This window comes from Amphibalanus amphitrite, unplaced genomic scaffold (genome assembly GCF_019059575.1).
Source record: "Amphibalanus amphitrite isolate SeventyFive unplaced genomic scaffold, NRLGWU_Aamphi_draft 001113F_arrow, whole genome shotgun sequence".
NCBI classification, from domain to species: domain Eukaryota; kingdom Metazoa; phylum Arthropoda; class Thecostraca; order Balanomorpha; family Balanidae; genus Amphibalanus; species Amphibalanus amphitrite.
In genome coordinates, this window is record NW_024882607.1 from 206,456 (window position 1) to 233,263 (window position 26,808).

At 50.5% G+C, this 26,808-nt stretch overlaps 2 protein-coding genes across 6 annotated transcripts in view; one reads left to right on the top strand and one right to left on the bottom strand.

The window, feature by feature from the left end:
• The window catches only part of LOC122370246 (probable nuclear hormone receptor HR3), a 74,011-nt gene extending 64,707 nt beyond the window's left edge, over positions 1–9,304 (top strand). For 3 of the 5 annotated variants that reach the window (XM_043345679.1, XM_043345680.1, XM_043345681.1), the window contains 8 exons: positions 29–219; positions 593–994; positions 2,060–2,199; positions 2,591–2,723; positions 3,344–3,568; positions 3,903–4,062; positions 4,361–4,473; positions 8,113–9,304. In XM_043345679.1, coding sequence (XP_043201614.1) covers positions 29–219; positions 593–994; positions 2,060–2,199; positions 2,591–2,723; positions 3,344–3,568; positions 3,903–4,062; positions 4,361–4,466 — 1,357 coding nt within the window. In that variant the 3' untranslated portion in view covers positions 4,467–4,473; positions 8,113–9,304. The remainder of the gene's footprint in view (positions 1–28; positions 220–592; positions 995–2,059; positions 2,200–2,590; positions 2,724–3,343; positions 3,569–3,902; positions 4,063–4,360; positions 4,474–8,112) is intronic. The other 2 variants (XM_043345682.1, XM_043345683.1) reach the window with 1 other exon arrangement.
• Positions 9,305–9,430: 126 nt separating this feature from the next.
• Positions 9,431–25,791, bottom strand: LOC122370240 (treacle protein-like; the record flags this gene model as incomplete). Its single annotated transcript, XM_043345667.1, has 6 exons — positions 9,431–10,087; positions 10,287–12,483; positions 14,391–14,789; positions 15,380–15,552; positions 16,333–16,494; positions 25,678–25,791. Coding segments are annotated over 6 exons (3,114 nt in total), but the record flags the coding sequence as incomplete, so codon positions are not given.
• Positions 25,792–26,808: the final 1,017 nt, after the last annotated feature.

Below are 26,808 nucleotides of genomic sequence, written 5' to 3' on the forward strand. Positions count from 1 at the left end.
TGACCGATCGTTTTTTCTTTCCCCGCAGGTACCCCAACCCGAGTGAGCTGGGCGGCCAGTACCCGACCGGCGGCTGCAGCTCCTACTCGACGCCGTTCCCGTTCTCGATGGACGACGGCGTCGACTCGACGACGCCCTCGTGGCAGCCGCCGATGGAGGTGATGTCGAGCACACAGCAGCTGCCAGACAGCGTGCTCATGGCTACCTTCGGAAACTCAGGTCAGTCCGCCAGGCGGCGCTGGCGATCAATCTATAGGTGGCGCTGACGAAAACACCATTCTTGTACCGAATAATGCATCGCAACGAGCCTGTGATTTTTATTTTCAAGGGATTGAACTGTTAGGTTAAACTGCTCCTCCCCATTACAGTAGTTACCTCTTGTGAATCTGTCATGAATGTCTTTTAAGGAAGTGTAGTTCATAAGGGTTGGTTCTTCAGGACCTGTTCACGCATGTCTTTTCTGTGGTGGTGGCGGTAAATATCAGAGCGACCTATTCGGTCATGATACGTTCTTCATCTACCTATCTCTCACTCCTGTCTTGTGACGGAGAGTTGTGCGCATGCGCCGTGACCGATGACGGCCACCCTGCAGATCGGAGTTCGCCCCAGCAGCCGCCGCAGCAGCCTCAGCAGCAGCAGCAGCAGCAGCAGACGTCGCTGCAGCACCACCACCAGCACCAGCCGCCGCCGCAGCAGCACCAGCACCACCACCAGCCGCTGGGCGGTCCGGCGCAGCAGCACCCGCAGCAGGAGCGGCGGCGCGCCGAGGCGGCGCAGATCCCGCGCGTCAGCCGGCCTCCGGACACTCTAATCAAAGAGGAGATGGAGGGCGGGGGCGGCGGCGGCGGCGGCGGCGTGGGGCCGCCCGCCGACCCGTCGGCCGCCGCCGCCGCCGCCGCTGCCGGGCCGGTGGGATCCGGTCCCGGAGACCGGTCAGCGTCCTCTCGGCCGAGCTCAGCGGCGCCGCGGCTGCCGCCCTCCGACCGGCCGCCCGGTATGTGTCCGACCAACGACGAACGACGGAATCTGTCCACCGACCGTTGTCCACTGGACTCCGTCCACTGACCGCCAGACCCTGTCCCGCCGACCGGCCGGCCGGTATGTGTCCGACCAACGACGAACGACGGAGTTAACCACTGACCGACGACCAATGACCGCTCTACATGTATCCACTGACCACAACCACTGACCACTGTCCTCAATGAGATCGTTCTCCATTTACCGTTGTCCACCTATTCACCGCCGACGGTCGACTTACAACCATCGACCATCAAACTCACTAGTCACTAGTATATTTTACCACCCATCTTTGCTCACCATGACCAGCCCAATTCCCTCCTTCCCTCATCCTCATATACTCGTAGTCTGCTCCGCTCTGTCCTAAATGACTTTCCGACAGACCGATCTGCCGCATACAGGCATCATCGACAACCGACAGACTGCTACCAATTGTGAACACTGCTCGGAGAAGCAGTGTCTCGCCAATGCTGGCTCTACCCAGGCCGACATCTTAAAACGACTTACTTGTGTGCTTAATTTCTTCTTATGTTCTTTGTGTTCATGGCCATTTTTTATCCGTCCTATCTTTAGTTTTGGTTTTGCATGCAGTTGATTGGAGTTTTGTATGCGTTTCTATCAGACTTCTTGCACTGTACTTTCCTGTTGTGTTTTCATAGCGTGTTGTTGCTGCTGCTGCTGCATGTGAGCAAGCTTTTTTTACAGTGTGTCAGGTGCCCATTTGACGGTTGTTTGAGGACTATATTGCTTTTTTGTCCTTTGTCCTTTAGACATGAGCTGCTGTGTTTTGTGTGTATCATCGTAGTGTTTTCGTGAAGCTTTCAGATTGTGTTCGGCTTTAGATATTTCTTCACCACCAATGGTCACGTCTTGTTGCGTTAATGGCTTATTCAATTAGCCATTTTGTTGCTTAGCTTAAGTGCGTCTTGCGAATAATTCTGTTTTGTCCGTGTGTATGGCTAACTCGAAGCGCTAACACGGGCTCGGACTCCTGACCCATGTCACTTCGTTCGATCTAATGACGTCATTATCGTGTTTTCAGATCCCTCGCGAATCTCTGATCTTCTCGCCGAAACAGTGACCGACTTCCACCGAAGCACGCTGCTCTATAGTGACGAGTACATTCAGGACATGCTGCGGAGGCCGCAGGATCTCAGTAAAATCGCCTGCTTTAGCAAATTGGTGAGCTACCCACATGCGCCGCCCCAAAGGACGTAGAAGATCCCCGCTGTTGGCTATGAGAAAACTATGTGTACGCCGGCATTTACTATATGTATATTAATTCCGTAGTCCATGGATATTTCAGATGAATTGATCCATCCCTGCAGGAAAAGTTAAAATCACTCTATGAAACTTATTGTATGTTCTGCACACGTCAATTTAGAAAGCGTGTGATGCTCTTAAATTTATGTGTGAACATCGACGTTCGACCTTAGGAAGTTTCGTTTCGATCCACGACAGCTTCACAATCTGCCTCCGTACCCATCCGCATTTAAGTGCCGAGACCCCGACGATTATTTCTGATTGATTTCTGACCACAGACCATGACACATGACATCACACCAATTCGCAGAGTCATGAGGACCTAGTGATGGACGCCGCACAAAAGGTCACAGCCGTCATCCACAACATCATCGACTTCGCTAAGCTGCTGCCCGGCTTCATGGACTATTCGGAGACGGACAAAATCACACTGCTGAAGGCCGGTGAGTCACGGGACGGGGGAGGAAGCTGGGGCGGGACGGGGGAAGTGAGTGAGTGAGTGAGTGAGTGAGTGAGTGTGAATGAATGAATGAATGAATGAATGAGCAAGCATGTGAGTGGGTGAGTGAGTGAGTGTGAATGAATGAATGAATGAGCAAGCATGTGAGTGGGTGAGTGTGAATGAATGAATGAATGAATGAATGAATGAGCAAGCATGTGAGTGAGTGAGTGAGTGTGAATGAATGAATGAATGAATGAATGAATGAATGAATGAATGAATGAATGAATGAATGAATGAATGAATGAATGAATGAATGAATGAATGAATGAGCAAGCATGTGAGTGGGTGAGTGAGTGAGTGTGAATGAATGAATGAGCAAGCATGTGAGTGGGTGAGTGATGCATAAAATCATTTTCTCACAATCCGTCAAGCCATGCTAAAAGTGCACTAGAGAGGGAGGCATAGTGCAGTCTTGTCTCATGCACCTCGAGCTCCTCTCAGGCCGACTTGATCATCCATTTTCATTATTTTCGTCGAGAAATGTTTTAGCTGGAGCTTTGAGTTTGAGAGACGTTCCTCACTTCGATTCCACTGACCGCCCGCTCCCCTCGTCTGCTGCAGGTGCGTTCGAGCTGACGATATTACGGATGACGCGCTACTACGACCTACGTCAGTCGACAGTGCTTTACGGAGACACGGTGATGCGTATGGACTTTTTCCTGACCGGAGATACCACCGAGATGAAGCTGGTGCAGGAGGTGTTCGAGCTCGTCAGGAGCCTGTGCGAGCTGAAACTCACCGAGCCCGAGCTGGCGCTCTTCTCGGCATTCTGCCTGCTCTCGCCCGGTGGGTGCCGCTCTGGGGAGAGGGGGAGAGTTGTGTGTGGATGAATATTTGCGTGTGGGGTCTCGGTAGATGCCAATGAAATGGGTCTGGGTCTAATCATATGTGAAGGCTGCTAATATTTTGAGTCTAAAATAAAATTATTCGGAAATTAGTGTCTGTCTAATTTCCAATTCTCAAGTTATCCAATATCATTTACCATTATCTCAGATCAGACTTAAAAATTGCCTGATGGAGACAATTTAGAGTTTAGACCCAGAGGCTCCCACAGTATCAATGCTGACGAGAATATTGATTGTTTGCACACCTCATCTGACCCTCGCTGACCCTCCTGCAGACCGGCCGGGCCTGACGTGTTCGTGCGCCGACGGCGTCCGGCGGCTCAACGAGGAGCTCCTCAAGGCGCTTAGGATTCAGCTGGAGAGATCGCACCCACTGCCAGTCAAGGGCGACGTCACTGCCTTCCAGATGCTCCTCTCCAAGGTGCACAGCCTCAGGTGAGCTAACGCGGAGAGGAAAGAGATCGAGAGGAACAGGGGAGATGAGAGCAGCGGAGAGGAACAGAGGGAGAGCGAGCGGAGTGGCACCAGATGGGGAGATAACGACTATTTGCTGTTCACAGCTTTCATGGTCGCTGAGCTTTGAAGAGTATGGTTTTCTATCCAGCCTCGTGTTTTACGAAATAATTATCTTGGAAGGCATCATGAGTTGTTTTAGGTCATTTCTGCGAGTCTCACATGGTTCCTTTTCTGATTGTTTGGACGTTGCCTTACCCTGTCCCATGACGCATTTCAGGGAAGCTTCTGCCACACATTTGGAGGTGATCACCAACTTCAAGCGGATGGCGCCGCACCTGGAGTTCCCGGCACTGCACAAAGAACTCTTTACCGTCACCAGTTGAACGCCAGGTACTGAGTCAGGTGCGACGCGGCGCGGCGCGGGCGCCCACCAGAGCTTCGCCCGCAGCCCGCCAGAGGCGCCACCGTCGGCACGGGCACGCCGCGACCGGGGGGAGCCCCCGCTGACTGCTGGGCGTTACTGCTTATTAGCGCGTATACTGTGTACAATCGATTTATATCAGTTATAGCTACGCGCGGTACCAATTGGGTATCGAGCTGGGTGGTCTGGTGGATGTAGAAAGTGGACGAACTTGTTGAATTAGCTGCCAGCTTTGCAGGATATCGAGCTGTCGAGGAAGGGTTGTATGTTCTTTATGCATCGACGATCATCAGGACTTGGTACTGTGCAGGGAGCGTGCGCCATTGCTCGCTGTAAGTGTATTACACATTAGTAAATAATGTCCCTGCCATTACTTTCAAGTAGCGACATTTGGGTGGACAATTAGCTTGGCCCAAACAAAACATTCTTGGAAGCTAATCCAGAGATCGAAAAGCCTGAGAGGATATGAAGTGAGCTTCAAATCTGACCTGTGGAGTCAGAACCTGTTCTTTTTCCTGGCAAAAGTGTTTTGGCTTACAGCCTTGAAGTATAGCTATGCTGTTATGCATACACAGACTTGTCTGTGTAGCATTAAATTTGATCTAAATGCGATTGTTGCCCCAATTCCCGTCAGAAATGATCTAAATTCTAAAAAGAGGGGAATCCGATGGCTTACCATAAAGACCATTTTTGCGGATTATAATGGCGTTGAGGCTGAGACCTGAGTACACAGCATATTTTAGTTGCTTAGTAAATAACCGGATGCACTGAGTTCATGAGTCACACTCGTTTTGACTGGCGGTACTGCTTCATTGCACATATGATATGATATATTTGATAACTGCATGATAAGGGGGAGAGAAGGCTGGGCCCTTCTCGCTGTGTTTGCGCGGGATACAAATCATTAGGCTGCACACGAACATCGGCGCCCTTCGGTCGCCGTCTTTTATCAGCAGGCAGCCAGCTTGCTGGCATTTTTCGGCTTCCCATTGGTCGAATTTACATGGCCTGTTGTGCGGTTCACCAATAAGAGGCTAAGAAACGCCAGCAATGAACCTCCACATATGGTAAAATCATCAGCGTGCTGATTCAAAAGGAAAGTGAGCTCGAACAAGGCTATGAAAGTACATACTACATAGTTATGTAGAGAATAGAGATTCTATTTATGTCTGCTTCTTTCTTGGTCAGCCGGTTCAGACCTTTTACAGCCAATCATATACACTTTATTTCACCAGCTGACAGGCTCTCCATTTCACCTTATATAGTCTGTCTTATACAAATTTCCTCGACTTAGCATCCTACACATTTCGAGGCGGGCCCTCAGTATATTTCACCACTCCGCTTCTAGATCAATGTCAAAGCACAGTACATCACCCCATCACGTTTAATGACGAATCATCACGTTACCTGACGGCGCGGTGCGTGGTTGTGACGTCACAATCACAGTGTGACGTCAGCACGAGCCCCCATTGGGCGGCTGGCCGGCGCGGTGGGCCGTCGGTCAGCTGTTTAGGTTTAGGTCTCGCGCTTCAGGCTAGTACAAATCGGTGGATGGCGATTCTCTCGCCGTGGACACTTGTAACGCTAGTGGCGGGCGTTTGAGTGATAAGGAGATATGATGTGTGTATCTGTGTCCGTGTCTTTGTCCTCGGTGATTGGTCTATTGTCAGGGATAGGTCTCCATCAGTGACGCGTTTTGCCAGTCGGCTGTTTTTCCTCTTGGCTCTGCACCTGTCCAAAGTATCTTATTTTATTGTCCGTCGAAGCCCTATTGTATGTCGTTCCTGTGGAATTTGCATCATTTCTATTTCTCTCCATGTTCCTTGCTTTCCGAGCCTCCTCCCTTCGTCTCTACTGATTCGTCGCTACTAAATTTCTTCTCAGCTGGCTGGCGATGTCGGTTTTGTGCCTTACCAGCGCGCGGCGGCGCCGTAGCGTCCGTGTCTAGCGAATCACCGTCGGGAGAATCATGCAATCTCATTAGCGGCTGCCGGCCGGGCACCCAGCCGCTCCAGAGTGGGGCGTCCGCTCGTTCTCTCGCCGTCCGTCGCACTCTCGCAAGTTCCGTATCTATTTACCGAGACACGTTGTATGTTGTTGGCCGGGCGGCTGGTGTCTACGAACTGTTGAAGGGGCGATGGGCAGTCGTATTCGCTCTGTACGGATATATTGCGGTAGCATATGTCGCTCCGCCGTCTGGAACTGATGAGAAGCCGGCTGGCGCAGAAGTAGTGGTTGTGTTCTCACTCGATGTACAGTGCGGTGATGCTCGCATTTGTCCGGTAGTGATGAAGCCGTATTTTGTATAGTGGCCGCTCAGTGCTGATTGTTGAGTGAGCGGTGCGCTTACGACAAAAAATAAAACCGATTTCGGTATATAAGACGTTATTTCAATTTAAAATCGCTTCTAGGTGCTCTGTAGATTATCTTATGCGGGAAGTGAGCGTCATTTCTGTCTAGCGTAAGACTTGAAATGTCCGATGCGCAGTGTCTTGAATATATTGTTACAGTGGTTTTTCATAGGCATGCCAGCCTTTTTCTTGGGCTAGCATGCGTCGTTAAACAACTGTAGCCGTCGTAAAATATTGTCTCGGTACTGTTGCCATCGGTTCGCGTTTGCCAACTCCGCTGTCGGGTACGTCACTGTCTGATCCAGACCAGACACAGACCAGCAGACCAGACCCCAGTGGACTGACCGTCTGACTGACATGTAAAACGTAGGACCTCTGGTCCATCGTATATTCCGACTCATTGGACAGATACACAGACAAACGGCGCGTGTGTGTTGCCATGGTGACCGAGCTGGCATTTCAGGTGGTCGGGAGCACGTGAGTATCGTGCTCTGAGCACAGTGCTCTACTCTGTGTTCCCCTCTACTCTGCCGCTCGGCGCCACTGTGCTCACTCTCTAGTTCTCTCAGTCTAGTTTATAACATATTGCTATCTAGTTAGTCTTTATACACTTTACTGACTCGCTCCATACATATACTGTGGCCGTGTTTCATGCCCTGCTACACAACTATTCGTATCATAGATGTATGATAGGTATCGTTTGCCTGCCGATCCATCTATTCCGTTGTTTTTAATAGTGGTTATATTCCTTGAAATTATTGTGCAACAAACCATTGTCAACGAAACCTGACCTGCATCCATTATCGTACCTGAAAAGATATTCGTGTTGTGTTTGGTTGTGGTCAGTATTAATGCGTATATTTTTTTTATTGATTTCGGTGTGCTATTGTAAAGGCTCATTAGTCATGGTTGTAGTACCAACCCGAAGTCTTTACCCACTCTGCGTGTTTGTTTTCATTTATACAGTCCTTTGTCGTCGTAGGTCACTCTCACTTACCTTGACATCATGTCTCTTTTAGATAGCTTATTTCGGTTTTCATAGTTTACATATGCCTTACTTGGAAGTGCAATTTCGTGCCTAAGCATTCGTCGCACTATGTCTTTGCCCGGTTGCGAAGATAAAAATTTACGTCCCTGTGCCCCGTAGAATGATATATTTCATCAATATTTATCAATCAAATTTCAGTACAAGTTGTAAGCATTATCTGCCACGCCGTAATGTTTATCGACAAATATCTAATCGTGTCTGTTTTGCAGGTGCGATTGCGCGATGATTTAGGAGCTGCCCACCGGCGTCCACCATTCTGCCAGCCGACACACCAGCCTCTGCACAGCCGCCGACCGCCCGTACACGTCGGTCCTGATTCGTCTGATCGTCCAACGGCCGTGGAAACTCACGACCTGATGGAAGTGACCACAGTCGGTTACGGCGGCCGGAGGTGACGTGTGACGTCATCATCGGTCACAGCGTGTGACGTCATCGTCGGAGGTGGTGTGTGACGTCATCGCCGGAGATGATGTGTGACGTCATTACCGGAGATCGCGAGTGCTGTGTGCGTGAGGTCATCTTCGGAAGGCGGTGTGTAGCGTTAACTACACCGGGTGTAATCTTACACCACACCGTAGTGCAATGTTACACAAGTGAGCGTCATACTACTGTGACTGCGAGGCTGACCGGCAGAATATGTGTGATTGAACTCTGAGCGAGCATGATGGCGGCACAAACTGAACAGCGGACAGTGGACACACCCGCCGCCTGACCTGAGAGGACACGTGCGCGCGACGTGTGACCGGTGCACGTGCGCACGCGGCACGGAGCAGTGTGATCTGAGCGGGCCTGCCGAGGCCGGGCCGGCAGACAGACAGACATACAGACCAGTGAGCCGCCCCGGCGCCGGCCCGGCGGCCTATTTATTACTGTACATACAGCAATAGCAAGATGGTGTTGGGATCGTATGCGAACTGCCCGACTCGGCCCTGTTGCCTTCGTTCTGCCGCCGCCGCCCGGCGTCTTGTGTACAGAATCCGACGACCGGTGGCGAGCCTTTTAAATTCTGAATGGTTTTAGCCGTGTTGATATCAATTGCTTCCGCGCTTTGCATAATAGCGTAGGCCCGTTAGAATTGACGCCGCCGCCGCTTTGGCGTTCGCGTGAAAATACCAGCACATTTATTATTGTTATTGTTAAAAGTACAAAGAGTTTGGTCCGTCGCGCTGGTTGCTGGTGGGTGTTTGGCGCCGCCCGGCCGCAGGTGGCGCTGCCGGCGCGCCGCAGGTGGCGCTGTCGGCGCAGTAGTTGGCTGTTCTGCCCGTCCGAGCGCAACGCGCCGACCCGTCGGCCGCCCCTCTGCCTTCTCTCGCTCACCAAGGGAGCAGCGCCCCCCGGCCGCGCCGTCCTGTATATGCAGCGTAACAGTGTTTCAAGAATAAACTGGTATTTTGTAAACAACGACGGTGTTTGTATTGATATGGATATACGTGGGAAGTGGTGGTTTAACCTTTGAAAAATCGTGATCTGTTCATGGTTCATACCGTTCATACTATCTTCGTGAAGTAAGTATCGGAAACGCCCAAACAGATAATCCTGCGTTTATTTACTGGCTTTGTATCTTTGTGGCCAAGCGTGACACAGCACAACTGTTCCTCGTAAAGTTTCACATTTAACGAACTTTTGGGAGGCATAAACATTGCACGATCACATCACCATTCATGCACCCACACGAGCTATGTGGCAGAGTGATAGCGGGCTAGTATAAACGAACCGAGAACGAAATGCAAAAAAAAGAGAAAAAACGGTTCTACCCGCATTCCCTCTATTTTCCCTCCTAAGCCTGTCTCCCTAGCAGTCGCTGCCATCCCTTCACATTTTCGCATAATCATGCCACGACTTCTAGCACCTCGACAAAATTGTACACACCGACACCCATAATCTCATCACAATTACGAGTCACCAGCATCAAGCACGCTACGAATCCTTCTGTAAGCGACCGGTCAGGTTATGCGTCTGCGGAAAATCACATTTATAACAACACCTTTCGAGAGTGAAACATTGCGGGGACACATTTTTACTCGCATGGAAACTCAGCCATCTTGGCAGTCGGTAGCATCTCGGTAGTCATCTGTCTAACGGCAGCGTTGATGTCCAACAGAGCCGAATCGGAACTCAGTCATCGTCACTGATTTCGTACCAGGGTCGGTCGGACCGTCTTGGGCGAACTCCGTTCTCAGGCATCTGACAAAAAAAAAACACTTATCAGTATTTCACAAAGCCTAAACAGTCAGCAAGAGCATGAGCAGACTGAAAAATTCACTACACAAGCGCAATATCGCCCCTTACTCGTAGAAATGAGAGTCGAGGCTTGAGTAAAAAGGTACCGTTGCATTTTATGGTTTGTCATCAACTGGTATGCAAAACAGGCATCAGGACTCACCAATTTTGTGTGGCCGAGAGGCGCTGGTGCTGGAGCTCCCTCGGGTCTCTGCGACTTCTGTCCAGTGCCCATCGGCTGTCCTACTGCTCCCACTTTCCCGCCCGCCGCGTCACCTGGTGACTGATCGCCACCGCCACCTAGCGGCCGCATGGTGGCGCCACCTGCGCCAGCTGGCGGAGGCAGGTGTCTGGCAGACTCTGTGACTGATACGTCCGAGGCGGGCGCCTGGGTCGACTCTGTATGGCTGGTCTCGCTCGCAGCCGGGCTGTGGCGGCCCGCCAACACAACAGAAGCGCTGGAGGCAGGTCGACTGGCGGCTCCTCGCAGCCCTGCGGCCTGATCGCTGACTCCTGCTGTTTCACTGCCAGTAACCGTCTCAGGACCTGTCGTACTCTGACGGCCGGGTGGGCGGTACGGAGGCTGACCACCACTCAGCAGCGGCCGGCCGGGAGACGAGCTCTGCCGGGAGCGGCGGGATACCGCTGAGCGGGACGACTCGGATGCACTATCGGCATAGGTACTCACACACACAGCGGTAAACAGATCTGCCGTACTATCCCCGTCCAGGAACCGGCTCTCTCCGGCAGCGTCGCAGGGCTCGGCCGCGGGTCGGACCTCACCCTGACTATGTCTCGACTCTCGGCTGACTCGGCCGTTCTCAGAGGGAGCGGCAGAGCGGGGAAGGAGTAGCGGAGGAGGGTCGTCAACCGTCTCCTCCTGGACGCTCTCTTGTACTGAGAGCGTGTCATCCCTGGTCTCACTCGAGTATGTCTCCCTGAAGTCCACTGCAGTGATTTCCTGACCTGGCCGAGCTGGTCGATCCCGCTTCTTCGGTGTCCAGCGAGCCCGGATGCTGAATTTCTGAAGGAAGCTTCGCTTCTTTCCTGCGGTGGCTGCGTCGCCAGCGGCAGCTGCGGCGGAGGGGGTGGTGTTCCCCAACTGGAACAGCGGTAGGTCTGGTTTCTCTGGAGACGCCTCGTCACTGTCCTCGCCCGGATCGCGCCAGTGTCGCGTGCCCTGGAGTATATCCGGTGCAGAGAGGATCGGTACGGAACTGGGAGGGGTCGGATGCTCAGGGACGGTCTGGGAGTCTCCACCGGTCCCTGTCGATCTCTCCCGACCGGAGGAGCTCTCGGTGCCAGTCTCGCGCCGCACGCGACCGGAGCGTCTGGTTCTGTCGCCTCTCCCGGTCCTACCCCGGCGCTCAGAGCCATCTGTGTCCCTACAGCGGCCCGGTGACGCGGTCCTGAGCGACGCCCTCCACTGGGCTGGCTGTGGCGCTGGTTCTGTTTCCATTGTCTGCCGCTGCGAGCCGTCATCATTTCCATTACTGTCACAATGAACAGCATCGCCATTGACCGTTATACAATCATCATCCAGCCAGTGCAGATCTCCCTCCCCAGAGAGATCAGCTGACTCCCCCGCCTCCCCGGCCGAGTCTCCCTTCCGTGGGGGAGGCGCCGAGCGCGCTCTCGCCCTGCGCTGGGCCTCCACCTCTCTCCTCACCAGATCCTCTGCACTGCCTGCTTCGCTGCCTGAGGGTTCAATGACATCGAGCACCGCTGCTGAGCCGGACTCGGATACTAGAGCCAGCTGTCGCAGCCGACGCCGCAGCTCGGCTCGAGCCAGCGCTACGCTCTCGTTCCCCGATGGAGCGGGACGTCGGCGCGGAGAGGTCCCCTCGGACCAGTCCAGACTGCGACTCAGTTCGAAGGGTGGCCAAAGAGCCCCTTCACCGTCCGCAGGGAAAGAGTCTGGGAGGGTGGAGCGCTCGATAGGATCGGCGCTCTTTCCGCGTCGCTCAAGGTGAGCAGAGGATCGCTGGGAGCGGCGCCGGGAACCCAGATCACGCCGGGAGAGTCTGCTGCCATCTACCGACAGAGCCTGGAAGCTGGAGTTGATCGGTCCGCCGCTGACGCCGCTGTCGAAGCTCCTGTCCAGGCTGGCTTTGGCCGGAGTCGAGGTCCGCTCTGAAGACACTGTGGCCGGCGCTGGGTAAGTTGGGACTCGGTCGGTAGAGTAGGGGTGGTGAGGGGTCGGGGGAGGGGCGCAGCCGGGCGGTCGGGGCGGCGGGGTCGGCGGCGTCCCCTGGAGCAGCTCCACCTCGATCAGAGAGTCCTCGTCCGAACAGGAGAAGGCACTGCTGTCCAGAGGTCGTCCCGGGGCCGCCTGGGCGCGGATGTCACCGATCTTGTTCCTGCAGTACAAACATGGTGTCAGTGAGTGCTACAACAAATACGTCAAACCTGAAACCAACGAGATTAACCCTCGCCCGCACATGCCATTTTCCCATCCTAGAACGCACATGGGGGGGGGGTGGTTGCCACCCCCCCCCCCGCGCCATTTCGTTCCTGTTGGAGATAGAGCTTAGCAGTAAAGACCAAAAAGATTCTTTGGGAAGAGACGAATCCAATGATACCCAGTTTTACCTTCTCAGGTCAGTCATTGACCTTCCAGGTCAGGTCAAACTAAAAAATGTTGCTGTTTTTGGTCACCGTTGGATATCAAGTGCGCTGCTTATCAAATACCGATGACGATGCTGTTTTCTGGTGCCAAGCCAGCTAGAATCTCTTTGTCACACTATCCGACCAGAATTTTGCTGCTGAGGTCATTTCAGGTCAAGTTAGGTCAAGGTCAATTATATGTGTTTGTATGTCTGTGTGTGTCTGTGTGTATACTAATGTGTGTACCGATTGTTTTTGGGTCCATATCACATGAAATCATGATCTGAGAAGCTTTTACCAAAAATGCGGTCAAAAAACTTCACAAAAAGTAAATTCAGCTTGCCTAAAACGCAATTATCTTAGATGACCTAGGTTGACCTTGACCCTGACCTTGACCCCTGTACATCGTCGAACAACATGTTCCATGATAGGTGGGAGGTAAGACTGGCAAAAAAGGCCGAAATCAGGGTGTCAAAAGCTCACAAGGCCCATGGCAAACGCAAGATGTTGAGAATAGGCCATTTGGGTCATGACATGACCTGAAAAACAAGGTCATATCTCCGAAACCAAAAATCACAGAAACTTGAAATTTTCAGTGGACATCAAGAAAGGATAGACGAGCAGCTATACGAAAAATCAGCCTTCTAGCTCTAAAAATGTTGAGTGCAGAGCAGAAAGACTGCCTGGGGGGGGGGTGGCAACCACCCCCCCCCCATGTGCGGGCGAGGGTGTATTAGCGGACACTTCACAGAAAACATCAATCATTAGCATCGCCACATGAATATCGTACATGTAGCTTTTGGGTGGTCCTGGCGTGATATGCATTATGCATGTCCATCGATCAGTAATGCGTTATGCAAAAGTGCTCTAAAAGGCATTGTTTGTCAGCAAAGGCGTATCCACATTCCTAATATTGCCTACTACAGAGTCTGGTTGACACCTTGCCCTTTGAGTTCACAAGTCCAGATCATAATTCATGCTGTTATCCCGAATGATCTCTGAACAGAAGTCGCCGAGTGCATCAGTCCCTGACCTCAGTATACCAGTCCCTGACCAAAGTACATCAGTCCCTGACCAAAGTACATCAGTCCCTGACCTCATTACGCCAGTCCCTGACCTCATTACGCCAGTCCCTGACCTCAATACGCCAGTCCCTGACCTCAATACCTGACTTCAGCACACCAGTCCCTGACCTCAGTCCACCAGTCTCTGACCTCAGTCCACCAGTCCCTGACCTTTGTTTTGTTGTTTTGTTGGGTTAGGCCCTTTCGGTCGACAAGAGCATTGCAGAGCCGGAAGGATGATAGGAATTAGGGGGAGACATTGGTCTGGGCAGGCACCCTAGTGAGTCGCCGGGGCTGAGCCCGTCCAGAGGACAGGCCACCCAGCCCCAAGGCACTCACTGCACCCGGCTACGAGGTGCGCTCCCTCAGGAGCAGCGGTGCCGCTCCAAGGGAGCAGCCCGCATGAGATAAAGTTGCCTGTCCAGCCCGGAGGGGGGTTGCGGCGTGGAGGAGAAGGATTTCAGTATCCTGAGGATAGAAGCACGGATAAGTGAGTCCCTGACCTCAGTCCCTGACCTCAGTCCACCAGTCCCTGACTTCAGTCCACCAGTCTTTGACCTCAGTACAGCAGTCCCTCCCTGCCACGTCCCACCCACCTGACGATCTCCTGAGCCTCCGTCAGCGGCTGGGCGGGCTCCTTTCTGGACGCCCTGAGCCGGTGCCAGGCCGTCTCCGCCACTTGAAGTCGACTCTGGCTTTCGCACAGCGCGGTCTCGGCGACCGGGACGCTGCACTGCTGCCACCTATCTAGCAACGCTGACAACTGCTCGGCCAGCTGGGCGGGGTCCGTCTCCCCCAGCTGCGGCTCGTCGGGCTCAGCTGCCGGGTCGGCCTCCTGCAGCTGCCTGCGCAGCTGGTGTCGCTCGGCAGCCGCCAGCTGCAGCTGCCGCAGCAGCCGCTCCTGCAGCAGCTGCCAGTCGTCCCGCAGCTGGCGCAGCGCGGCGTGCATTTCAGCGCGCTCCCTCAGCAGCCGGCGGGCCACAGACAGCACCTCCCTGCGACACACCGAGGGTGGGGGTGAATATTATAAAACAGCGCCTCCGGCCTCGGATATATAATGAGTGACACAGACAAACGTGCGGGAGAAGTCACAAATAGTTCGACGTGAAGACGGCACACGGATTCGATTAGAAACGTTTATCTTACATAGGGCTGCAGAGTCATACTGGTAATACTGAGGCAAGCGCTCAGGAACGTTGCAGGCGGCGGAGAAAAGCGGTCAGCGGACTCGGTCGTCATTAAGGCCGGGCAAAAATGGAGCATTTCTAACGTTATGAGCCTTTTGGGGGGAGAAGCACGGTCATGGAAAAAATAAAGGTGTTTTTAGCTTAGCAAAGGTTTCCAGAGGCAATTCAGTTACATTCATGAAGCAATTCAATTATTTGTCGTGGGATACTGATAAGCGATATGTAGCTGATAATCATATTTCCTTTGGTGCGTTCGAGTGGAATGCTAAATGCATTGATCTTTTCCTCAGTCGATTTATCTCACTGTTGCAACTCTAATCGACATCGATTACTCCCAAAGCTCCCCTGAACTCCGATTTCCTCTGTCGGGAGAAGCCGATTTCCGGCACTGCACTGACCGGAAGTTGTCCTTGTAGTCGGCGTTGTCTCGACTGAGTCGCGCTGCCTCGACCTCGAGACTGCAGAAGTCACCGGCCAGGTCGGCCAGGGTCTCAAAGGTCAGCAGGTACTCGGCGCATGCGTGGTGACCCGTCTGAGCCGCCACGTCGTACGGCTTCAGACCGCAGGCGTTCTGAAGAAAGAGTAGAGGGACAGTGATCTAACTGATCTTCAGCTCTACGCATTACGCAATGGGTAAGAGCAAACATACCTACCTATTCACGGTTTTCGGTAGATACTGTTGGTAAAGTCACGTCGCCCATGTGTCAGTAGATGTGTGATTTTCATCGTTGCTGCAATGGCGAATTGTGGAGGCCAGCCTGGGCGATATGCAGTCATACCTAATGCACTTTTACAGTACCGTCTAGTGCCTTTGTTGTTCTAATGCAGTTATGCGGCACTGTCTTTGTTGCAGTTGCAGAACTTGTGTCAATCCAAGGTCAGGGAATTAGTGCTCGAACGGCAAAAGTGTACAGTACAGATAACGGTGGCATTTCGCCTGTTTCCCTCTTCGACAGCTGAGGCATGTCTCACCGTTCACCGATGTTGGGAACGGTGAGTTGCCGGTGCTGGGAGAAAAGGGAGGGAGGGGAGGGGCACACCTGCGAAGGATCACTTCGTGAATAAGTGACCGTAGCATAAAGTTCAAAAACAGCAAGGAATCTTAGGGCAGAGTGTTTCTTCAGCTTCGCCAAAGGCATTTATGTGCATGATTTAGCATTATTAGCATAAAATGCATTAGGGTGCACCTGATCTCTAAAGACGACTAGGCAATAGTCACTTGGCCATATCGATGTTTCCATCCTAGCCCTATCGACTTCGCCTAGAGCAGCATTCTCATGTAAAACTCAGACTTATCCGTCGCCTTTCTTCCGAGCACTTCCTCCTTACCCCCCCCCCCCCCCGCACCTACCCGGGCGGTGACGGCGGCCCCCCTGTCGAGCAGTGCCCTGCAGACCAGTGTGTTTCCCGCTCCGGCCGCCAGGTGGAGGGCAGTGTCACGACGTCGGTCTACGCCTTCCAGGTGGGCCCTGTGTTGCAGCAACCGGTCCGCACACCAGCTGGCGATCTCCACCTGGCAGCAGAGAGATATCAGTGACGTCATAAAGGGGAGGGAATGAAGGGCGCAGCGAACAGTGCACGGTACGATTTGCATTTTACATTTTCCATGTTCTGGTTTGTTTCATGAAACATTCTGAGCATTTCTTACGTGGTTGGATTTGCTTGTATTTCGCCATTTGATTCGGCAAGTGCCTCAGTAAAGGACGCCATTTAATTGCGTCCCAGAAAAGCTATTTCTGGCACCTAAAAGCTGACTCGCCCCAAAATTGGTCCTCAGCTTCTATTTGGTGGATACCAGCACCAATCATGGAAAATGACCTTAATTAGCTGTTTCTGGCACCTATCCATCGGTACGCCTTACTCTTTTTTCTGAATCTGGCACCTAAATGCTGAGCGTAGCACCAATCTAGTAGAAAAATGAACTACTGGCTGGTAGAATCATGTTGTTCTGGTATAATGACCCCTGGAGTCTAGCCTAAAGGTTGCCAGTGCAGCTACACTCTAAGACAGCCCCGTAGTGATCTCAGCATTGTATATGACGTTTAAGTAAGCAAAATATTAATTTTTTTGAAAAAAACAATGTCATTTAAATATTTAAAAGTATTTATTTGTAATGCTTAAAGGGAAACATTTTTGTGAGTAATTGTCTCGATTTTGACCATTAAAACGGGTATTGTATTTTTTGACGTCATCAAATAGCTCCAAAAAAGAAATGTAATGTTTTCATTCCGTTCAAGGCCGCTGAAGAAACGCGGGATCTTGCGTGGGACATTGTCCGTTGTTTGCCGCGCAGAGTTGTGCCGTGGTTGTGCCTTTTTCATCCGTTTCTTACGTATGGCATATGTGTGCATGAAGCTTTGATTTTGTTTTTGGTTATTGTGTGGCCGGTGAGTCAAACGCCCCTGTAGAAACCGGATGCTGCCTTTGATCGAGATGGAGTCAGACGATGATTGCAGAAAGCTAATAATATTGAAAAGAGGGCCGGTTGCGTGGCATGTCTGTTCAGAGTTGACATTTTGCTTTACTCCAGTTTATGACCTGAGAGCCTGGCTGGAAGCGACGGATCCAAACTTTTCACGTTAAAATGGCTGAGGGTGCAATAATCTCATAGTCTCTACATAGCGGGATGGTATAGCCTATAGGAGCGTCTTGCTACGCTGCACCATAGCTGGCTAGTGATTCTCTTTTGGCTAGAAATGGCATTAATCATTATCTCCACTGGCGAAAATGGCACTTCACATCACCGAATGCAACGTTCATGTTGTTAGGATACATAAAATCAGGAAGATTACGCGAATTAGGTAGGCAAACGTGGAATAAAATAGGTGCTGGATGTTTTGGTTTTGGTGCTGAATCAGCAAACAGCAAATACGGAGTTCAACTAGACGATCTGGCAACTTTAGGCTGTGTGGAAGCAATTAGGTGCCAGATTCAGATATTAGGGTCGAATAAGCATTTTGGGGCTGATCAGCAATTAGGTGCCAGAAACAGCTTTTTAGGGACCAGAAACAAATATTCCCCCTCAGTAAATCATGAAGCATGAAACTTAAATTGGCCAACTCACAAATAGGCGTGCATGAAAAGTATCGTCATGCAGAGTCTGGCGTTGCACGAATGGTCCAAATCCACAATGAAAGTGAAAGACATAAATCACACATGATAAAACGCTTTCTTCGAAAAGTAGGTACATAAAATACCGAGTTCGCAAAATTACCAAAGCATTTACCGCTCAGTCATCTTTTATAACTGAGTAGATATGGAGCGAGATCAGTTCGATCTGCTAATGGATCCGCTCGACAGGGAATGACAGGTAGTCCTGTCCCTAAAAAGATGCCGGTCATCTTTAGAAAAAGCCCTTATATCGATTTTGACGTTATTCCCATCTACCGCTTCCTATCAATCGCCGATCGGACGGTACTGTGGCCTTGAAACACCTCAACCTTGGATAACAACACTGGAACGACTGTAATCCCACAGCTGATGATCCGGATTAGTTCATGGCACATCAGCTCACTAAAATGACTTAAATGCATAAGACATCGCTTCGTGCCCAGCCGATGTTGATATAGTTTAACAATGCGATGCTGGGCCATGGGCATCAAAGTGTCAAAGTAACATATCTTCCATATGTTTTATGTTAACATTCCATGTTTAAATCACTCTGTTTGAAGTGATATTTGATCGTGGCAGCCAAACCAGCATATTCGTCAACATCTGAGTCTCGTCAGCCGTCTCGATGACGTCTGCTGCACAGACCGGCTCGCCCAGTTTAGTGCACATACGTGGCGTGCCTGCCTCTGTGAACCTATAGTTATCCAGTCTTTATGTGCAAATCGCTCAAAAATAGCCCCGTGTCCTGTTGGACAGTAGAGATGGTGTGGAGATATCCGCTAAAGGCCGCTGCGTGGGACGACATCGTCGTCAATGGCAGGGTGACGTGGAGGGTGTGCTGTCGGCGATTCCAACCAATGAGCAATTCCTGAATGAAATAGCTGGGCTGTAAGTTATAGGCAAATCATGATATTTTTGACTTAAGTTTGTGTCAGGAAGTTAATACAATAATAAAGGTCATGTAACGTGTTGCCCGACTTTGTATGGCAAATTATTGCTACCTACGTGAAATGATCTTAAGGACCTGATGTGGAGTTTATTAATGTAATACCTAAAAGAATGAGGATTTAACCCGGCAGTTGCTGGGGTATTTCGCCACCCACCGTTTGCTGGGGGGGGGGGGGGCGTTAAACGCCCCAGCCGATAACTCGAGAACCAATAGGCGCAGCGAAACGCACGAGGCGGCAAACGAAAGAACGCGACGAGATGAGTACTTTAAAGCTGAATTTTGAGGTCACAGGTCGGGTCAAGGTCAGGTCAAACACCTGAAATCGGGCTTTCAGTAGCATGAACTTCAGGACTTCGCAATGGGCGCCTCTCGTCATAAACTCTGTCAAAACGGTGCACAATCCATCATATAAGGCCTACAAGAGTGTCAGCTCCATGTAGGGGTCAGTCAAGCATAGGTCAGGTCAGGGTCAAGGTCAGGTCAACCGGGTAGGCACAAATCCCCGAAAATCAAAACTGATATTCGCAGCCCGTGACACATGTTTTATGGGTAATTTGGGGCGTAGAACACGATGGTGACATTCATTTTATCATAGTGTACGTGTTTGGCTCAAAAAGTTCAATTTAAGAAATGCATGTATCATGGTCGTCAAGTAGTCACGAGAAATTGCCAAGTTTCAGTTCAAGAATTTGGAAAATGCAGAACGATAATCAATAATCGAAGATAGCCATTTGATTGTTCATGGTATTGGCAGTCTAATGGCGTTTACGGTATGTCTGTATGTATATTCTGTGATTTTATATGATTTTTTGAACATATGCCGTTTTTGGTCGAAAACTCAGAAATCATGACGTCACTAAAACCTCGATATCTCAAAAAATTTTCCGACCGATTTTTTTGAAACTTTGTCACAATAAACTTCAATCAATTCCCTACAGGTACTTAAAATTTGGCGCGCCTGCGGCGCGCCGTTTTTATGATATGGCCCGGCGAAAAAAGTGGGGGCGTTTAACGCCCCCCCTCCCCCCCAGCAACTCGCGGGTTAACTCCACAAGAAATCGTTCGGGTCGGAGCTTTCGAATTGAATTAGCAAAACTTCGTCGTCGTCGGGTTAGGGGGTATCGGTCGCAATTTTGCGACCGATACCCCCAATGTAAATATATCGGTGCGGCGCTGCTGCAGCTGGTGGTCCATGAGAAGTAAAACAAAGCACTTGTACTTGATAGCTTTGTTTATAATGGTAATTTTTGACGTCTGCCTACTCGCCAGGATTATGCACAGGGTGATCCAAAAAAATTGGAACCCCTAACTTAAATTGTCTGTAAGTCAGAAAACTTTCGATTTATTGACAAATTACGAACGCCATTAGAAAGAGCGTTCAATTCTCTATAAAACCAAGTTGATTGAACCTAATTATTATATAAATATGGCCATAGGCATTTGCCTATAAAATTTGTGTCACGAAACTCAGTGAAACGGTTTTAAACATTATGCGCAAATCAGTGATTGACGGTTTGCTGTTCTCATGTCGCTTGTTGGAGGTTCATGAATAAAAATAGCTCATTCACGTGCCATTGTAAGGAAAGGAAAGGCTGGCGGCCTGAATCTGATGGGACCAGTTGTCCCAGAGACTGCTGGTCCGCGCAGTCGGAGCTGTCCCCAAGCAACTGCAGGCCTGCTTGACTACCACGGAGCTCGCGTTAGGCACATGCTGGGATGAACAGCGGAAGCTAGGACGCGTGTAGGTATCTGTTCTACTGTGTGCTTCTGTGTAAATTTTCAGGTAATAAAATTGAATTTGGATGTGGTATTATTCGCAAAAAGACAATAGATAGAGTGCTAACGGATTTCAGCGCATTGTTGACATTTGGCGATTTCGTTTCATTCAGTTTTCTGACGCTCATTCCAAAAGCTAATAATGTGCCAATGCTTTACAACATACATGCACCAATTTGACGTGATTTTATAGAGGATTTAATGCTCTTTCTAATGGTGTTCGCAATAATACTTTCGGACTTATAAACATTTGCTAGGGGTTCCAAATTTTTTGGATCACCCTGTATATCCAACTGCATAGTCTTTCCGCTTTTTGATGGCCTGTTACTTGTGAGAAATTGCAGTCCCTGGTGTTGTCTTTTCCAGCGTAGGAGCCTCCGGTGTCGCCCTATTGTAGTTGGAACAGCGTGGTATTCTACCGTGTACTGCAGTTGACCTAACAAACTATAACAGCTTTAATAGCGCACTAATTTAGCTGATAAGGTGTTATTAAGATGAGCTTATTCAGTGTTGTGTAAATATGGAAATTAACAAGCACTAGAGGGACAGCATTACGCGCAGCGTAATAAATCAAGTTTCAATAAAATCGGCCCAGTAGCGGCCGAGTTATGGCCAGAATAAATTTGGCGTCTCCTCCTGGCCGGCGGTGCTCTGTTCCGATATTCATTGCCAAAGGTCAGTGACCTTCCGGCTCTGATTTCACTCAGTTTTGCAGCGAAGAATCTGAGCCTAAGGCGCGTGCTCTCTGATCGGCACCGGCCGCGGCCCAAAATCCCGCAGAGATGCGCCCGCCACGTGCAAACCGGCGAGCGCACCCCCACCAAAATTTAATACGACAAACAGATGCACGCGTCCGACTTGCGCCCAAAATTCCACCCCCGTAGCCCGCACCGTTCCCGGGCAATAGCCCGCCAAGCGTGACTGACGCGTTACATACATACATACGTACAGACATTTTGATTTTTATATATGTAAACTAGAGGGACAGCATTACGCGCAGCGTAAAGAGGGACGGCATTACGCGCAGCGTAAGAACCCAAGTTTCAAGTCCACTAAACCAAGTTTCATTGAAATCGGCCCAGTAGCGGCCGAGTTATGGCCAGAACAAATTTGGCGTCTCCTCCTGGCCGGCGGTGCTCTGTTCCGGTATTCATTGCCAAAGGTCAGTGACCTTCCGGCTCTGATTTCCCTCAGTTTTGCAGCGAAGAAACTGAGCCTAAGGCGCGTGCTCTCTGCTCGGCGCCGGCCGCGGCCCAAAATCCCGCAAAGATGCGCCCGCCACGTGCAAACCACCGAACCCACCCCCACCAAAATTTAATACGACAAACAGATGCACGCGTCCGACTTGCACCCAAAATTCCACCCCCGTAGCCCGCACCGTTCCGGAGCAATAGCCCGCCAAGCGTGACTGACGCGTCACATACATACATACATACATACGGACGTTTTGATTTTATATAAGTGAACTAGAGGGACAGCATTACGCGCAGCGTAATAAATCAATTTTCATTAAAATCGGCCCAGTAACGGCCGAGTTATTGCCAGAATAAATTTGGCGTCTCCTCCTGGCCGGCGGTGCTCTGTTCCGGTATTCATTGCCAAAGGTCAGTGACCTTCCGGCTCTGATTTCGCTCAGTTTGGCAAGCGAAGAAACTGAGGCTAATGCGCGTGCTCTCTGATCGGCGCCGGCCGCGGCCCAAAATCCCGCAAAGATGCGCCCGCCACGTGCAAACCACCGAACCCACCCCCACCAAAATTTAATACGACAAACAGATGCACGCGTCTGACTTATGTCCAAAATTTCACCCCCGTAGCCCGCACCGTTCCGGAGCAATAGCCCGCCAAGCGTGACTGACGCGTTACAACATACATACATACGTACAGACGTTTTGATTTTTATATATGTAAATGTGTTACGGAATACCTTTAACCCGCTCTCACAACATAATTTGTCAGCAGAAGGCAGGTCTCCCGTCTCTGCGGCTACCTTTAATACCCGTTAAATTTCACTGGCGATCCAATTTGCCCCATGCCGAGAGCTGCTATCTCTGTCGTTTCCAGACGTGTTTCCGACAGACGAAATCATCACGTTACGAAACACGAGATACCGACCACGCAACCTTACCACATAACTGCTTGGTATTTATATGGCTAGTTGGCTAGCATTGAGCGGAGACTTTCAAATTGAAGTCATGCTGCTGCCATGCCTCAAGCGTGGATGGTGATGTCTGATGCTTCTTTTTTACTTCTTTTGACTGACTGTAGCAATTCTCAGCCTTTGCATAGAAGAAAATGCGACAAAAAGCTCGGAATTTTCATAGAATCAGCTACAAATCTTAAAGGCGTTCCTATCTGTAATTTCATATCAACTTCTTTCGGAAGAATGGATGCTTTGCTAGATTGTTATGCAGCCTTTCGGTTCCAGCGCTGGGTGCTAAATAAAATGAGATAACAGAACTACGGGATTACAAGCGGTATTGGTAACGGTATCTTGGAACAGGGTTAAAGCTGGCCTCTGCACCCAACAGCGCGACTCCGTGATACGGTGCATCACGTGATGCCACATATGATCGGATAAGAGGTCAGTAACATTTGCACCATATCGTGCGCTGATCTCAAAGGATCAAAGATGCGGCCAACGGTACTGGAGATTTAATATTCAATTTGATGTACTACGAAGAAATCTTCACACGATACATACATTCATGAGTGATAGCTAATCAGACGCAAACTTGTCAGAGTTGGATTCAAACGCCATGCCTGAAAACGCGCAGCATTTCATCCCGGAGCCATTATCACCTTTTCGGGTTTCTCCCTCGCTGTTTATCGCGCGTGTTTCCCGTTCTGATTTTCTCTCTCATCATCGATTCAAATGCATTCCTCCTCCGTCGCGGCCGTACAGCCCTAACAAGCTGTTTGCGTCTGCGAGTCGCCACTGGAGTCGACCTGGGGCGGGGAGATATGCATCTCTAACTCGGGTCACATGGCGATTGCCCCGTGTCTCGCGTCTCACGTCTCCCAGCTCACAACTCTCGTCTCCGAGCTCTCGAGTCTTGAAGCTCCTTCAATCTTGGAGAAAGCTGTGTTGAAATATAAGCGCTATGGGGATGGGTGGGGAACGTCCCCCGCTGGTGGATAGCGAGGATGAATCACTGCCCATAGGGTGCAGGGCGAGTCAGATCTAGAATTGAGATGTCTTGATACATGGACAAAACGTCTGGTATGATGACACCATGAATCAGACGTATAATAAATGGAATGCATCTAACCGAAATGAGAAATAGCGACGTCAAGATAACGATGAAAGCGAAAATCATAAATGTGATGGATAATAATTAGAAAGGACAGAGCGCATAATAGATGACAAAAATAAAGTATTTTACAGGTTGTGAAACGGCGAGACGAGGCGGTTGGCACCAAAGCTTTCCATGAAAAAATGTCTCGCAATTCAGCGCGGCGCCGAGCGGGTGCTGGGCAAACAAATTATCTCCGAACGAAAGGCGGTCGGGCGTGATTTAACGGTGCTGCGTCCGTCCATAGGTTATCACATCGTGGCTGGAACCGCACTAATGGCCGGCACGACGGCCATCTCGGGACGTTTACGGCGCGGCGCGGCATGATTTGCCGCGGCGCCGGCCGATACGGCACCGGGAGAGCACGGAGTGACCCCGGGTCACCGGTGCCGGGTCAGCTTCGATTGGCCAACGCCGGCCGTGGGACCGAGCTGAGCGGCCACTGCGGTCAGGCCACCGCCAGGTTATTGATGGAGCTAACAGCAGCCCGCCGCTAATGCAACTGATGTATTAACTGTGCGAGCAGTATAATTTGAGCGATATTATTACTGAAATTGAATTGATTTGACCTTCGGTATGATACGCTCGCTACTTGGAATGCGTAATGCGTTTGGAATATCGGGAACGCTCAGCGCAGACATCTTATTCAAGACACGAACTACTTCACATTGTCCATGAATAACAATGCCCTATTTAGCCTTATTTAGCGGAATAATGGCCAGTGTTCATTAGCATTCTACAATATCTGTATCGTCTCATGTGACAGTTCTGTCACTATAATTGGCTGTCGAACACGAATGTGATTGGCTATCCGTCACCAAAACGTCCAGTGGTGTGTTGTTCCTCCCACGTGACTCATAACAACCTACTGGACTAGTGGGTGACACCACGTGCTTTGTCTCCCCTCAACCGCTCCATGACAGTTATTATGGTGCTGGGGAGAGGAGAGTCTCACGACACGGAATACTGAACTGTCCTGGTAGTGGTGGCGATGGAGCTTTATACCCGGGAGGGTTTTGAGCACTTAAATAGTAACATCAAAAGAATAGCATGCTTCATCGCCTATACATAAATAACAATCAGTGAAATACAATTATTGAAACATAAAAGATAACAATTCATATCCGAAAGAAAGGTAGGGGACAAAAAAAGACACCGAGAAAGAAATATGAATATGTTACAACCGTGACATCGATGAAAGTCGGACTGATCTCATGGCTCTGACTGACTGACTGAGACTGACTGATGACTGACTGACTGACTGACTGACTGACTGAGACTGACTGACTGACTGACTGACTGACTGACTGACTGACTGACTGACTGACTGACTGACTGACTGACTGACTGACTGACTGACTGACTGACTGACTGATGACTGACTGACTGACTGACTGACTGACTGACTGACTTGACTGACTGACTGACTGACTGACTGACTGACTGACTGATGACTGACTGACTGACTGACTGACTGACTGACTGACTGTGACTGACTGACTGACTGACTGAGACTGACTGACTGACTGACTGACTGACTGACTGACTGACTGACTGACTGACTGACCTGTCCGTGCCGGGCGGCGGCGTGCAGCAGAGAATCGTCTCCCTCACCGGGTAGAAGGCGGGACCGGGACGGACACCGGTCTGCCAACCACTGGACCACCTCCAGCCTACCACACTGGAATACACAAAGAGTATTCAGTTAGTTCAGAGAGTTCAGTTAAGCGGGACCGGGACGGACAGTAGTCTGCCAGCTACTGCACCATGGTGCAGTAAACCAAACCAACCACTGTAACCACTGTACCTCAAGTCGACCACACTGGAACACAACGAAACACTTAGAACACCATGACGCCTCAGAAGCACTGAGTATAACAGACCGGAAACTTTCAGAAAACGCCGAACACATATAGGATAGCAGGGCACTCAAGATTGAGGGAGCAATGAGTATCGACTGTGAGCTCTCTGTGGATGATGACCACCGAGCGATTGCGATATAAACACAACTTTTGCTTTAAAAATTAACTTTGGATGAGAACCATTCACGCTCAATAATTGTTTAAAACATTTTTCCGTGATGGTCCGTATAACGAGGCCTTGTTCTCGCCTCCCTGCTGAAACGCCCGCCACCCTTTTTGTCCGTTCAACGACCGGCGCATCTGCTCAAACCGTGTCCCAGTGCCCGATGGAGCGGGAACCGAGCAGACTTCCTGTGCACGCCTGTTGACTCCGAGTCCGCCGGCCGAGTCGACTGAGTCACGACTCGACTGAGTCACGACTCGGGCGGCGACTGCGGGAGTACACCGCGACTACTGGGTGATCTGCTGTAGCGGCGTGTACTGTGCCGCTGTGATCAGTGTTGTACGAGATGGGAGGCGATGGGCTATAGGCAGCGTGAGAAAGAATGCAGACTTTGCCGAGAGGTTAATTGTTTCCATGTGAGAGCTGTGATCAATGAATTGTGAGGAAATGAGTTAGGTGTGAATTTTTCGTGTCTATGATATTCGTTTTCGTTACTGTTCCAGGGGCCGTATTCACGTCGATCATTTTCAGAAGAATGTTCTTAAGTTTGACCTACTTCTTACGTATATTTTTTATTCACGTAAACTCCGTCGATAAAAACTTAAAAAGTGTTGACGTGAATACCAAATTATACTTACTACGAAAGAAAATCGACTTACGAAAAGTCGACGTG